Source organism: Phascolarctos cinereus, unplaced genomic scaffold (genome assembly GCF_003287225.1).
Source record: "Phascolarctos cinereus isolate Bilbo 61053 unplaced genomic scaffold, phaCin_HiC Scaffold_3;HRSCAF=262, whole genome shotgun sequence".
NCBI lineage: Eukaryota > Metazoa > Chordata > Mammalia > Diprotodontia > Phascolarctidae > Phascolarctos > Phascolarctos cinereus.
In genome coordinates this window covers 157596522-157612106 of record NW_027555736.1, presented here as the reverse complement: position 1 = coordinate 157612106, position 15585 = coordinate 157596522, and the positions used below count along the sequence as shown (strand labels likewise).

The 15585-nt window shown below is 33.4% G+C and overlaps 1 protein-coding gene across 7 annotated transcripts in view; it reads right to left on the bottom strand.

The window, feature by feature from the left end:
- The window catches only part of NEDD4 (NEDD4 E3 ubiquitin protein ligase), a 163885-nt gene that overhangs the window by 109479 nt on the left and 38821 nt on the right, over window positions 1-15585 (bottom strand). For 5 of the 7 annotated variants that reach the window (XM_020981375.2, XM_020981382.2, XM_020981389.2 and 2 more), the window contains one exon: window positions 10574-10627. In XM_020981375.2, coding sequence (XP_020837034.1) covers window positions 10574-10627 — 54 coding nt within the window. Of the gene's footprint in view, window positions 1-2725; window positions 4267-10573; window positions 10628-13295; window positions 13405-15585 lie in introns of those variants that run through there. The other 2 variants (XM_020981409.2, XM_020981356.2) reach the window with 2 other exon arrangements.

Below are 15585 nucleotides of genomic sequence, written 5' to 3'. Positions count from 1 at the left end.
TATCTAATGCTTTATTTTTCTTAACATACCCTACCCCATATGTCCTTTTAAAATAAGAATTATGAATGTAAAGTGTTAAAAAGCCAAAAGCATATGAAATCTATTGTATCCAAGTTAACATTTAGGTTGCCAAGGATAAACATTATCTTGCAAAATACGTCAGATTGTCCCATATACAATTCTATCATAAAAATACTACAGAATAGATTATTCACAGGTACATGTTAAATTTCTCACTGAATTTTAAAAACTAACCCATTAACAAACTGTTGATTATGGAGAGTTAGAAACTTGGTACTATGCTGCTGTAGACTAGTAACTTATTAGCTAACCACATAAGAAATGAATGTATATACACTTTTCACTGCTTTAAACACTATGGTCTTTTCATTTAAGCACTGATTTAATTTCACGGCTTCTTTGTGCAGAAAACTGACATTACTAAATTCTACTTTAATATGAATTTGTTAAAAGTGAACACAGATCTAGTATATAAGAATACTCAGGCAATTAACAAGTCACGAGAGACATTTTGGGCTCTGCTTATTTTTAAATGAGCGAGGATATAGATTAAAATAAAATTACTGACAAACAAAAGATATGTGAAACTTCTTTTATCTTTTATGCCACTGCTATATTTATAAGAATACTGATATTTTACTTTTATAACAAATCTGTGCCCCAACACTTCAAAAAGATCCAGTATAAATTGCCCTTAATTATCATAATGCTATTTAAAATTTTTTGATTAAAAAAAATTGGAAAATCCATTCAATATTTAAATGGAGATACTGTACAATATAAAACTCTTGGTGGGTTTTACAACTTCAAAGTATTCTAAAATCAAATGTATTACTCTGAAAATAAAATTAAAATGTCTGAGGTTACATCAAAGATTTGTGTGTTGTTTAAATGAAAACAAGTAATCGACTTCCGACTACTATTTCTGTATTTTGGTTCCTCAAACAATCCTTATAACAATGGGAGGTGCATTTCAGAAAACAATGCAAGAATTATTTAAAAAAATACCAAAAAAATTGAACAATTATGAGGCTACTGCTAAATCAGGTATTTTAAGACAGTAATTCCTAGAAATATTTCTAAGTTAACTTTCCCCTGTAGATCACCTAGAAATACAGAAAATGGGATAAAATAAAAATATAATGTGGTTAAGAAACTTCACACATTGATCTCACTTTACCACTTTAATTGCTTTCCTTTGGGGGGGAAAATACACAAACACACAAACACACACACACACACACACTCACACACATTACAAACTTGGCTGAATTATCACTTATCTCTGCTTTGTCTCCAAAGAGTTAGTTAAAAAAAGATTTCAAACAGAAATAGAACTAAATCATAGCGGTCTACCAAAGAGTCACTAAGTCCAAAATACTTATCTTTTGTCTTTCTCATCCTAGTAGTCTATAGGTACTAAGTAACACTATTTTTAATTTGTGGAAAGAATGAAAAAAAATGCATAAGATGCAGGGTAGTAACAAAAGCTGACTACAACATATCAAAATGGAGGGGGAAAAATTCTGTAATAACCTAATTGTTTACCTAATTGTTCACATAAATAAATTTATTTTTCACTTTCCATATAGTTATTGGGAATCACACAGCCATACCATAGACAGAAAAAAAATATCTTTGGAAAACTTATACTTCATCATCCAGAATTGCTTCTTACAGATTTAAAAAAAGATGTATAAAATTTTCCAGGGTTTCAATGTCTTCCAAATGCACAGTATTGTTTAATCTACATTCATTCTCTTAATCTTAGAACATTCACACCAAGTAGTATAGAAGAGTCAAATAAACTCTAACACTTTTTTGCTGTTAAATAAGTTAGGACAGAACAAAACACCAAAAGAAATTTATTAATAAGAGAATTAGGACATCATGGAAAATGCCTGCTATTCAAAAACAGATCCAAAGAATTATAATTTAAAAAGCAATATTGTTGAAAGATTGAATTACGGTGTAAAATAAAAGTGAGGTTGAACCAGTGGCTAATGAAAAGGGTGGAAACTTAAAATTCCTGTGGTTCCAGCCATGTGCAAATGTAAATACCATTTTATTATTTCTCTGTTATAAATATGCAGTGCGGTACTTATTTATCATCTCTATCATCTAATGAAAGCATGTTAGGTAAAAAAGTAGGTCCTCTTATCTTGAAATATTTAAGTCACTATTTTATGCATTTAGATAATTTTGCATTGCATAACTGAAGTGAAAAATTATCACGCTAATATTTATGCTTTTCAAAGCAAAATTAAACCTGAGATCACAGGAATTATTATAACACTATTCAAAGAAAAAAAATCATTGAAATAAGATTAAATTTGTCAATTATAATTTAAAGCTTCTTTCACTTAAGCCATAAAAACCCTTTATTGCTTAAAATGCCAAGAAGCTTTCAAAAAAAATATTTCTCCTTTCAAATAACATGAAATAGCATGTAAAACTACTTAAAATTGTTCAGAATATATACTTCTGAATATAAACTCCTTGATCATGGAAAATTTGCTAAGCATAAAGACTATGAAAACTTTATTGAAATTCTAACATTGCTTTATTATAGATTAGATACAAGATACAAGAAACTCCCACATAAATATTCATGTCAACATTTTAAAATTTACTTCAAGTAACCAAAGGAAACTTACCTTATAACAGTGTTTCAAAGTATTAGACAATTCTCTTTTGAAATAGCTCTTGCTTTCTTTTGGAAAATTACTAACTTTGCCTTCATTTCCAGATGTGAACTGAATGTGTAATTGAGATGGCCCTGCCATGGAACTGTGCTTAAGGCTGGATAAACAACAAGAAAGTTTTGGGTAAGTTCCTTCCAATGAAATACTTCTTTGTAAAGTGTGATGGGGTTTGCTTGTCTGTAAATTTAATCTTTCCAATTCTCTTTCAGTACTTATCTGACAGTCCACATTGGAGGGAGATGGCAGGCATGCAGATGTGCTACAGATCAGCTTAATATGGTTTGAACTAGAATTAAGTTTAAACTCCAGTGCTGACATTTCTGGTTTACAGAGACCATTTGCTGTTTCACTCTTTGATAAAGATGCTTTTTGCTGGCTGAAATGTACTGAAACACAAGAACAGCTGTCAGATGATTTTTCACAAACCAACTGATTAGAACTATTATTTGAAGTAAAAATGTTTTCCTCAAATGAACCATTAGCATGAAGTGGCCTAATGTGTCTAATTTCCCCTGGAGCACAAATGGATTTAGATAGCCGAAGTCCGCTGACTGCTGTAGAAAGAAACCCTTTAGAAGCAGCACCACCTTCAATTTCTGCAAGCTTGCTGGAAGAAATAATGAACTGGTGTAAAGTTTGATAGGATTCTTTCTTTGGTAAAATACCTGAGCTTGTTGGAGAAGCTGGTGGGATACCAGAAGGGCTCCTGGGGAAAATTAGCAAAGATGAGCAAAATTTTAGTGGAATTTTAGGTTTCTTTCTCCGTGGCAATTTCATCATCTCCAATCCTTGCTCCAAGCCATCCTGGTCAAAAGCAATTATACTTCTATTTGTTGAAATAACTTCACGTGGGATAGTATTTACATTTGTCAAACTTTCCTTGGTTGTGCCTTTACAGGATAAATTTCCATTGGAAAAAGAAGCATCACTTGGAGGAAAGGTACTATCACTGAAGATACAGTTACGTGAGTCATCAACACTTGTACTTGCACATGATCCATAATCACTACAACTGCTGCCAAAAGATCCACTATCCCTGGTTAAAATACTGCATGGGCTGTCATTGGTAGGAGAGATTCTTAACCAGTTGCCATCATTTAGAGTACTCAACTTATTACCCTCTGTGGCTTTACTATAAATTCCTTCCTTTAAAACACAGGTAGATGTTGCATCTTCACCAGTAGTTACAACACCGCCAGACTCTGGACATCTACTATACTTTGTAGGCTGTAGTGAAATCCGTAGAAAGGTGCTCTTTTTGCTAATATTTTTAGATGATGGCTCAGATGTTCTTTCCTGAGACTTAGTATTTTCTTGTGTTTGAGCAGGTAAACTAGGATTCAGCTTCGTGTGAATAATGTTAGATGCTGAAATTTCTGTTGATCTTTTAAAGGACATGTGAATGTTATTATCCAATTCATCTCCAGAAGTTTCCGAAAGCAGGCAAGTATTGCTTCTTCTGGCTGCTAAATGCAACTGTAACCTTTGTGCCATTTGTTCTCATTTCTAAACATGTTAGCAAGTCAAAGTCAAAGCAAAGATCTCTGAAGACAGGCTAGAAGCAGCTGTACCACATTTGAAGGCAAAATCATTGACAGTCTATTTAAAAGAACTTTTGAATTGTAGCTTTTACCCAAAATAAAAGAGTAGAAAATAGTTATCCTATAAAGAAGCAAACAACTCTTTCGAGAGCATGGGGTTTCAAAAAAGTCTTGAATTGCTAGTAGTCAAAACGCCTTCACTTATAAAGCACTTGAATTCCAGCGACCTTTAAGCTGAGCTCAGCTGCAGCCCTCTGCCTCAAACACGGCCAACCTTGTTTCAATTATACCTTCTCCCATTTGCATGAATGAGTAACACAAGAACAACAATCCACTAACATTTCAAGTTTAAACAGTATTTTTCTCTCTGGCTACACTAGGTGAACTATTTAACTATTTGACTCAACATGCTGAAACTTTCTCCAGAGGAGTTTAACCACTAATATTTTTACCCGAAGGTATAGAATTACAGGAAGTTGGTAGGAATGAAGTCCCATGTAATTGAGTATCAAATCAAGGACTGAATTTCCAAATAGTAACCATACTAGGAACCCAATTAAGTTGGTTAATACAGAGAAATACTTACCGATTATAATTTTTAGATCCCAAAACTGCAAAGTTTTAATAAGTCATGAATGCCAAAACAGTGGGGGAAAATAAATGTCTGTTATTGATTTAAACAGGCAAGGATTTTCTCTTCTAAATAATCTTATAAAAAAGGAAATTTAAGGTAAATTAGCCTAGTAAATTTTATTCATCATAAAAATTAAGATCATCCTGATAAAGATATTTTAAAGAGGTTACCACTAGTTATTTTCTCCTGCAATTGGAATGCCCATTTCAGCCAAGTGACACAGTGTTAAAATTATGCCATTTATATTCTGAATATCAAAACTGCCAAGAAGAGGTCAAAAAGTAAATATTCCATAAAAAAATTCATATTTGACCTTCCCTCCCAAAAAAATTTATACCTCCAACAGTTTCAACTCACAATATTTTATTCCATTATTTCTCCAATCCACCCAGTTAAAAGTGTTGTGCTAAGTTAAAAAGTTGCAAAAGGACTTAACACTTCAAATAAACATATCTGAACGCCAAATCCTGACAGCCTGTAAAGAGCTCTTTGCTGGCCCCTAGTGGCAGATGGAACTAGCAGGTTTTGCAGTACAATATACATAAATATACATTACGCTACATGTTTATTTTCACGAACAAAGGATACATTTGTTTACATCAGAGTACTAAGTAGTCTACTACAGTAATATGAAATTAATTGCTGCAGCTGATAAAACTCAACAGCCAAAAACATTAGACCATTTATCCTTTCAGAAGTTGTAATATAGTATTTTCAGTTGTTTGTTTAATCTTTATTATATTATGAGCCTAGTAGTAATAAAAGTTTAAAATTACTTTCTTCCTAAAAAGTCACGGATCAAGTTTGATGTTTTACTTTAAAGAAAAAAAATTCATTTTAAAAACAATACTCTACAGTGCTTTTAAAATCTGACTTTTACAGTCAGAACTCCAGTAAATAAAAATATACTAATTCCTTTAAAAGAAACAAATAAAACAGTTCAGTTTTTAAAATTACAGCCTAATAAACCCATATCATATATCTAAGCGGCCTATTTTAAGCAAATACATAAAACTCCAACATATTTTGTTTCAAAAACTACATAAAACATCCTTGAGTTTTTAAACAGCATTTTTAATCAAATGAATCATGGAAAACAAATAAAGGAATATTTTAAAGTTGTATTTCTACTATAACAGTATAGTAACGTAGTATGGGTAAGGGTAAAAATAGTAAAGATAATTATTACATTATGATTTTGCTTTAGATAAGCAACTCAATCTAGTATCACAAGTTGCTTTTAGTAAATGTGATTATTTACTGTTTTCTAAGGTCTTGTGCACTGAAGTGTATGATTTCTTATCTGCATACTTTGAACGTAAATTGACAAAGCAGGGGAACACCATCATAAATAAGACTACTTAAGGGCTCAAGTAAAGTCAAAACTAGAAGTTAATAACTACATATTTTTATGTTACTTTGTCTTCTATATTCATATTTATATAATCTTTTATTATAGCAATTTGTAGAAATAATTTATAAATATGGGTTAAAGAAAAAGTATAAGATTAACATATTGCCACCCCTAGTAAAAGTGGAATGTCTGAGTGAAGTACCTTTTGAGTGTGGACCCCAAATCAATAACAAAATTCTAAAGCAGTGCATTTACTCAAAAGTAAAGAAGCCAGAGGCAGCTAGGTGGCACAATGGATAGAGCATGGCCCTGGATTCAGGAGGACCTGGGTTCAAATCCAGCCTCAGATATATAACACTTACTAGTCGTGTGACCCTGGCAAGTCACTTAACCTCAATGCCTAGGGAAAAAAAAAGAGTAAAGAAGCCAGGGATAATTATCCAGCAGGCTTGGTTCTCTGGTGTACAAAAACTCTTTAGAAAGCAGGAAGTCTTGGACAAACAGTCAAAAGATTTTTTTAAGTGTTTATATGGAACATTTATTGGTAATAAGGTACTTACTTACCTCAGAGACTGAACCAAATATGTTCAAGTGAGCAAGGTAGTAAATATGTAAATGATGGAAAATTTGTACAGGTTCAAATCATTTTGACTCCAACAAAAGACAAAATGTTCCCAATTCTGGGCATAGACAGATATTTCCATTGGTTACCAACTCACTTTTCCTTTTTGGGTCTGGGTGGGGAGGAGAGGTAATTCAAGTCTAAAAATCTATATTTTAAGGAAGCAACCTGTTAAGTAAAATTATTGAGAACTTGGTGTAGAAAGCAACCCTGGTCCTGAGTTAAAAAGACTGGGGTGGCATCATGCTCTAAAGAAAAAGGGCCAGTCAATTTAAATAAAACTACATAATTTTATCAATAGGTGCTAAAAAGGCTTTTGACAAAATCCAGCATATGTTTCTATTAAAAATGATAGGATTAATAGGAATAAATGGACCTTTCCTTAATATAGTCAATAACAAAAACAGTCATCCCTCAACACATGTGGGTTTCACACTGACAGTTTTGGTTATCTGCCCATGATAATTAAATGTGAATTTTTAAAAATCTGTGGCATAATGCAGAAAATCACAGATAACATATGCATGTAAAGAAAACTTTTTAAAAATTTTACCAAGTCATAAAGCATGAATACTATATATTATTAATCTATTTTATAATTTACTACCATAAGCATACATACATAAATTTATTATAAACAGTTAATTTTGTTAAAAATTTCAGGGCATTGAAGAGCTACGGGCTACACATGTTTTTTAGGAACACTTCCTCTTTATCTCTCTACTATCCAGTCACAGAATTTTTCTGTGATCATTGTATCTTGCTCCTAAAAGAAGGAAATCTGTGAAACACTTGCTGCAGCTATACCTGAGGCTACAGAGATTCTGCATAGCATGTGAGATACTAATCTATCACACAGAAACTGCAACTTTTTTAAAAGGTGCAGTGCACTGTTTTACTTATTTTGTATGTTTAAAAAATATGGTGAGAATTATTAAAAATAAAATTTTAGGGTGAGGCCTAGAGTTATTTGCAATTTTTCACATTCGTGGAGATTGTGTGCTCTTACTCCCACAAATTTTGAGGGATGACTGCATCTATATCCAAAAGCTAATATTATATGTATTGGAGTAGAGTTAAAGGTCTATCCAAAAAAATCTAGTGTAAAATAAGGATGCCCAATATCATCACTATTATTTAACACAGTTCTAGAAATGTTAGCTATAGAAATAAAACAAGAGAATAAACAAGAAAATAAAATTATCATTTTTTGTATATATGATGGCACACTTAGAGAACTCTACAGTCAACCAAAAATTCAGTAAAATAATAAGTTCAGTTAAGGTACAGGATATAAAATATATCCATGTAAATCATCAGCATTGCTGTTTATTACAAACAAAATCCAGCAAAAACAGCTAGAGAAAGAAATTCCATTTAAAATAACTAGAGAAGGTATAAAATATTTAGGACTATATTTACCAAGATACATCCAGGAACTATAAGAATCCAACTATAAAATGCTTTTTGGAGCAATAAAGACAGCCTAAATAATGGAAGAAACATTAATTGCTCATGGGTAGGTCAAATCAATCTAATACAAATGACAATACTACCTAAATTAGTTGACTTATTTTGTGTTGTACCAATAAAACTATCAAGTGAATATTTTATAGGACTAGAAAAATGATAAATGAAATTCATATAGAAGAATAAAAAGTAAAGAAATCAATAGAGGCAGATAAAGTTATAACATTTTTGAGGGATAGAGAGTAATCCAGTTTGGCTATAATGTAGAATACATGGAATGCAGTATTGTGGAAAAAGTGGCTCCAGCCTAACTAAGTTTAATTACCGAAAATAATGTAAAGGAATTAGAATTTTATGCAGTGGACTATAGGGTGTCACTAAGATTTTTGAGCAGAGAAGTAACATAAGCAGATCCATGTAAAGCAGATTACTCTGGCAGAAAAGTGAAGGCTGAATTACAGGAGAAAGACAGCAGAAACGGAAGGTGTATTATAAGGCTATTATAACATTCTAAGTAAGTGATAATGTCAGTCTATGTTAGGGTGGTAGCAATAGGAAGCAACAGGAGGAGATAAATGCAAGAGATGGTCTGGAGGTGGAATGACAGAATTTAGTAATGTATTCAAATATGCAAGGTAAGTGAGAGCAAAGAGTCAAAGTTAAGACCAATGTTTCAAAAACAGGAGAACGGGTGAATGGTGGTGTCACCTTCAGGAAAAAAAAGAAAAGAAAAAGAAAGAGGAGTAGATTTAGGAAGGAAGACAGTAAATTCTATTTTGGTATTCTTAAGTAAACATGGACCAATCTAATCTGTACCTTGTAGGGGGCAACATACTAAATAATACACTAGCAAGATCAATTTATTTGAATGATTATCATATTACTACCCTTAGTTATCAGAGATCAGCATACATAAGTTTTCATGCATAGAAAATGGCAAAGATGAATTAGCTGCATTGGAAAGGAGGCATTTGTTACACTGTAGACTCATAATACTGTGGAGAATCATATGTGTCTCATCCAGAAAGGAGCATTATGAAGTTAAGTTCCTCGCTTCTTCAGGTTGACTAGGATATTAGAGGATGAATATACACCTTCAGGCCTGAGCATATCTATAGTTACAAGGATTTCATGGTCTAGAATTGATTAGATCCAGTTAGAGTTTTGCTCGAAAGCAAACACTTAGAAGTTGGTTACCATTTATTGAAGAGGAAAACTAACTTCTAGTCCCATGCCTGTTCTTTTTAAAAAATTTTTAATCTTGACAAATATGAACAATACCACAAAGAACAGAAAAAGAGGATTATATAAGAAACTGACTCTTTATTATGAAAAGTTGTTTTTAAGTACATATTAAATTTGTTCATGTCTCCTATAAATACAAAAAGAAGTAACCAAGAACACTCTGAAATAGGCTTACAAAATGACAAACTCTGGACAACTGAAGGATTTTAATGTAGCATTTTAAGTATTCAGGAATCATAGTATTCATGTCATTACATTAAAATCATATTTTGGTTCAATTTTTCACCTGTCTTTTAAAGATAGCTGCCAGATCTTTATTCATGTATTGCTAGCAGGGATACTGAAAACTGGCTCATCTTTGCCAGAAGAAATAAGGAAATAAAACAGGAAAAGACTTGTGGTTGTCCATTAAATTAAACCTCTTCAGAGAAACTAAAGAAGTGTTTCCTCTGAGCCTTGGGCTCCCGAAAGCATACTGAATAAATGACTGGAAGGATGGTGAACTAGGAATGTTAAGAGATGGACAGGACTTTAAAGATTCTCTAGTCCAAACCGCTTATTTTTCAAAGGAAGAAAATGAGACTCAAAGAAACTCTTTCTCCAGCTGTATCTCTAGCCCTTTATAATATGAATACTCCAGGGAATATATCTCATAAACCCTATAAGATGTTTAATCAACAGAACTGAATACACCTAAGTTAGTATCTTAATTACCATGTTATGTCTTGTCAGCTAACAATTAGATAGGAGAAAGAATCTCACCCAAGGGTTAAGTGTGCTGGAAGAAGGAAATGGCTCTAGGGGATAACAATAATAAGAACAATTAATAACAATAAGAACAATGCCATCAACATGCAAAATTGTCTCTCATGTCATAAGCCCTTCACCTCAATTTTCTTAATGATCACTGCCTTTTTCTTCATTGCTATCTGTTTTCATTCATGTTTCACACTTCCCTTACTCTAACAGAAAATAACTTACCAAACGATTTTCATCAAACACTTCAAAAAGAAGCCAGTGATGATGAGGATGGACCTAAGAAAAAAATCCAGAAAGTTAAAAAAAAAAACTCTTTTGCTTGAAGATATTTGACAAATTGATGTTTTAAAATATTAAATATTTTATAACAACATCCTAATTAAGACACTGTTTTCATAAGCATATTGAAAATTCAAAACTAGGATACAGTATTTACATTCACATATCAATAAATTACATTAAAATCATATTTTGGTTCAATTTTTCACCTGTTTTTCAAAGATAGCTGCCAAATCTTTATTCACTTATCACTAGCAGTGATACTGAAAACTGGCTCTTCTTTGCCAGAAGACAGTCATGCAATAATTGTTTTAACTGCCACACCAAAGCAAAATTCATAATGTAGTTTAGGGCTTATATTTTTAAATAAATAATTTACCTACTATGATTACTTATTTTAAATTTACGTGGCCTCAATTTTCTTTTTATCAGATAAAAACAGATGTGGAAGTTAAAATAAATATTATGAAAATATCCACTAGCTTACTGATAGTACAGCTTCATAAAGCCTCTTCTAAGAACCAACTTCTTCTATAACAGGCTTCATAAAGCCTCTTCTAAAAAAATGTCAAGCAAATTGTTCAAAAAATATAGTAAACTTTTACTCTGAATTGCTGACAAATCATTTTAAGTGTTCATATGTGGTAGCACATGCTTTTTAAAGAGTATAGCCAATATTTCCTAGCTGGGCTATGAAGTTTAAATTTTTAAATTTGCTTTACTGAGCAAATTAACTATCCAAAAGGACTAAATAATAACAACAATAAAAATAAAATAATAAAGTGAGGATAGGGAAGTCACTCAGGGTAAATCCCTTCATGAAGGGTATCTTAATCATTTCCCCACAAGAAAAAATTCTAAATGACAATGACATTATAGGGCAAACACGAGAATGCTTTCTTACTAAATATGTATTTTCTAGAGTATAGGATATAAAAGATTAAGATTTGATCATTTTAAAATATCTGTTGAGTCCCTGAGTGAAGTCATTTAAGGATTAGTAAGATTTCTATAAAGGAAGAACAGATGGAGGTAAAAAATCTAAATTAAAATATAGAGGTGGAATAAGAATTTGCTGTTCCAGAAAACAACATGGAATTTATGCTTAATTCAATTCAATAAACATTTATTATTTGTAAGACACAGTTCAAAACCCCAGGGCTACAAAGGGCTCGAAAACAACAACAAAAACCTTTAAAGAACTTACAAGAGTGGAGTATAATAAGTTGAATTAAAGTCATATCAAAGAGCCTTGAAGTCTAGAAAGAATTGTTCAAAGCTGAGGCTGCTAAGTGGTACAGTGGATGGAATCAGGAAGAACCTCAGTTCAAATGCTGCCCAGACACTATTTCAGCCTCAGTCCTCTCACCTATAAAGAGCACCAACCTCTGTAGGGGTTTTGTGCGGATCAAATGAGAGAAGAAATATAAGTGCCTTGCAAACCTTAGGTTTATTTGATTTTTTGGAAACATGGAACCAAGGAAGCCCTTTATGCAGTAGAAACAAAGCACTGACGAAAATGTACTTAGGACTATTACGCTGGATACACTGTGGGTGAGAAAGTCTGGACTCAAGAAGACCAGAAAGATTGCTGTAGCAGTAATCCAGGCAGATGAGGCTGATGATAGAGCCCAAGATGGTAACAATAAGAATGCAAAGGAAAAAATGAACAAAAGAAAAATTTTGAAGCTAAAAAGTAAGGAATTGGTGACTGATCAAATATAAGAACTTCAATAACATCTTGGGGAAAAAGAAGGATAAGCAACCCAAAATGTGATCTATTGGCAGAATGTTTTAAATGTTTTTGATAAGACCATACGGATGGAGGAAAAGTCAATTCCTCTAACTACAACCTCTCAATTCTCTCCACAAAGCAAGTTGGTGACACAGTGAACAGAGTGCTGGTCTTGAAATAAGGAAGACTTATCTTGGTGAGTTCAAATCTGGCTTTAGATACCTCCTAGCTATGTGAGCCTGGGCAAGTCACTTAATCCTCTTTGCCTCAGTTTCCTCATATGTAAAATGAGCTGGAGATGGAAATGGCAAACCACTCTAGTATCTTTGCCAAGAAAACCCCAAATTGGGCTGCGAAGAGTCGGACATGACTGAAGATGACTGAACAACAATAAGAATTAGGTGGATGAGATAAAGCAACTTCAGCTGCCAGTCTAAGACACTAAGAAATAACTGACCTAATGGCAAAGAGAGCTAATCCTTACTCCCTAACTCACTCATTAAGCAGCCCATTCTCTACCAGCCACCACAATCAGTTACACAAAACAATCCACAGGTTGCAACAGAAGTTCTATCACCTTTCTCCCCCTCCCCTATAACTCCCCATCATGGAAAATCAAAACATAGAAGCTTCATCTGGGAGGTTATTTCAATGTGGCAGCACTCTGTACTGGACTCAGCCAGAGAAATGAGCAGGATGCTTGTATGTGTGTCCATAAAGTCTGAAACAAAGGGGGTGGCATCCAGCAGGGACCATTTTTTTCTCCCCAGGAGTCGCCTGGGAGACCAAGACTGGTGAGTCCATGATTTGCCCAATGTGGGAGGAGGAAGAGACAGTTTGAGGTTAAACTCTCCAGGAAACTGCTATGAAGGGGAAGGAATCAGAAAGTGAGCAAGAGTATACTATAAAAAAAAAAAAGACTAAACTTACCAAAGATTTCAGGAGGAAGAAAATTCAATTATTAAAGATCTTGAGTACAAGAAGATAAAAGTAATAAAAAGGGAACTGGCTTCCAAATCAGGTAAAAGATTCCAGGTATCTATAAATAAATATTATAAGACAAAGGAAAATTAATCAATGTTTTATGAGACAAAAGAACTATATGGATTTTCAAGAAAAGGAGCATGGAACCATAGCTGGATGTTTCTGAATGGTTTAAAAGAGAAATAAAATGAAAATTGTGAAAGCAGAATTTATGGACTTTATTAGCATAAATAACTGGCAGAATAGAAAAATCTGAATCTATGGTGGGAAAACTCACCAAAGAAACAAAAGAAAGAGTAATTGGTTAGGAATTTAAATACCTGGAAGTGATGGACAAGCTAGAAGAAAAGCTAAAAAAATTAAAAGAAAATTACAAGTTGAGTATTATAGTTCTCCCAGAAGAATATAAGTAAAAAACAAAAACAAATTAAAAAAACCTGGACATCATAATCCAAGAAATAATACAAGAAAACTGCCCAGAACTTCTGAACACAGAAAATAAAGTGCCAATCAAAAGAATTCACAGATAAAAAAGCTATGCAGCCAACTCCAAGTCACACAGAAGTTAAATTTAATAATTCCAATGACAACAAATTTTGTAAGCAACCAGGGAAAGATCATCAAGTACAGAGAAAAGAAAATTCAAATAAACTGTTCTATACCCATCACATACCTCATGAGGGAATGGAACAAAGTGTTCCAAAGAGCAAAGGAGCTCAAGATACAATCCAAGGAGCAAACCTGCAAAATCTGCAAATCTGAGCATTAACAAAAAGGTGGATATTCAATAAAAGAGACATTCAAAACATTGCTCAAAAGCAAACCAGACCTAAAGAATTTGTTTGCTTCTCACAACCCAAGAAAACAGAATAAATATAAAGCAAAGAAATACAGTAAACAAGACAAGAACAACAAAATAACAAGATAAAATCTATCTGATAGACCATAAAAGAGATTTAATTCCAAAGGCATAAGAAGAGACATGTAGAAGTCAAAGAAGTAATGGTGAACACAGACCTGAAACATCAGCAAAATGTTATAATACACAGTCTACAAGTGAACCAAGGCTTTTTGTGGGACAAGTGGATAAAGGAGGCAGGGGAGGAAGAAGATGGGGGGATATACGTGATACACTCTAATCAAGGCAAAGGCTAACAACGAAAAGAAAAACAGTCTTGTAGTCTCTCAGCAGAAGATAGCCTATAAGAAAATGGGTGAGGAAAGAAACAGAGATTTACAAAAAGGTAAAGAAAAGGGAAAACTGTGTTTTAGTGGTAAGAGAAGGCAGGTACCAATGATGAATGCTCCCACTGGAAAAGCAAGATATTCTACACAGTGAGATCAGAACCTTTCAACGGGCATAATCTGTAGGGATTTAGTGCTTGAAGAGATCACTCATTCTGTCTCAGAAGGGGAAACAGAGCTCTTGGTGATAACTGACACCCAAAGGAGTGGGACAGCTTAGACTAAAGAATACTAAACTAAGGAAGCTATTTGTCAAAATGATAGCATTAATAAGGTCAGTCATCTTCCCAATGAATGTATCTAAGACTCCTAAGACTGATCAAAAGAGGTGATTACTGTTAGCTTCCATTGACTCACATGGGTACAAATGAAAGAAGGAACTTCGAAAGACTACAAAAGTCAGGCCTAAAACTGATGGTCAGGGCACAGGATTTGTTTTCCTTACCACTGCCTACGAAAAGTAACAAATACAGAAGACAAATACTGAATTGTAAGAAGACTTGGTGTTTGAGAATTCAGACTTCTGGACCACTTCTTAAATTAAAATACTGGGAATACTCCTGATCACCACCTAACAAAGGGTAGTAACAATGTTATTCGCAGCGTATTTTGTAAAACTAATCAAAAGGGCTTTAAACTAAAAAGGATAGAGAAAGAGTAGCCACAAAAAGCGTGTGGGAGAACAAACAGTTGAGATACTCAGAAGTTCTAGAACATAAAATTCAAGAAAAGAGTCATGAGGAAAATCTATGTCCTTGAATGTCTCTACACAAATGCATATAATTGCTAATACAAGCAGGGAAATTTGACATATTCGCCTTGCTCCCCACTGTCAGTTCTTGACTCTCCTTTAACCACCTTCACTTAGACCCCAATCCTTCTGCCAGTTGTCCCCCTGCACCACAATGAGGGGAGTAGGAACGAGGATGCAGCCCACCTCCCACTCTTGTTGGATCTTGCCCCAAAAGAAACTCCAGAGCAGCATCAGACA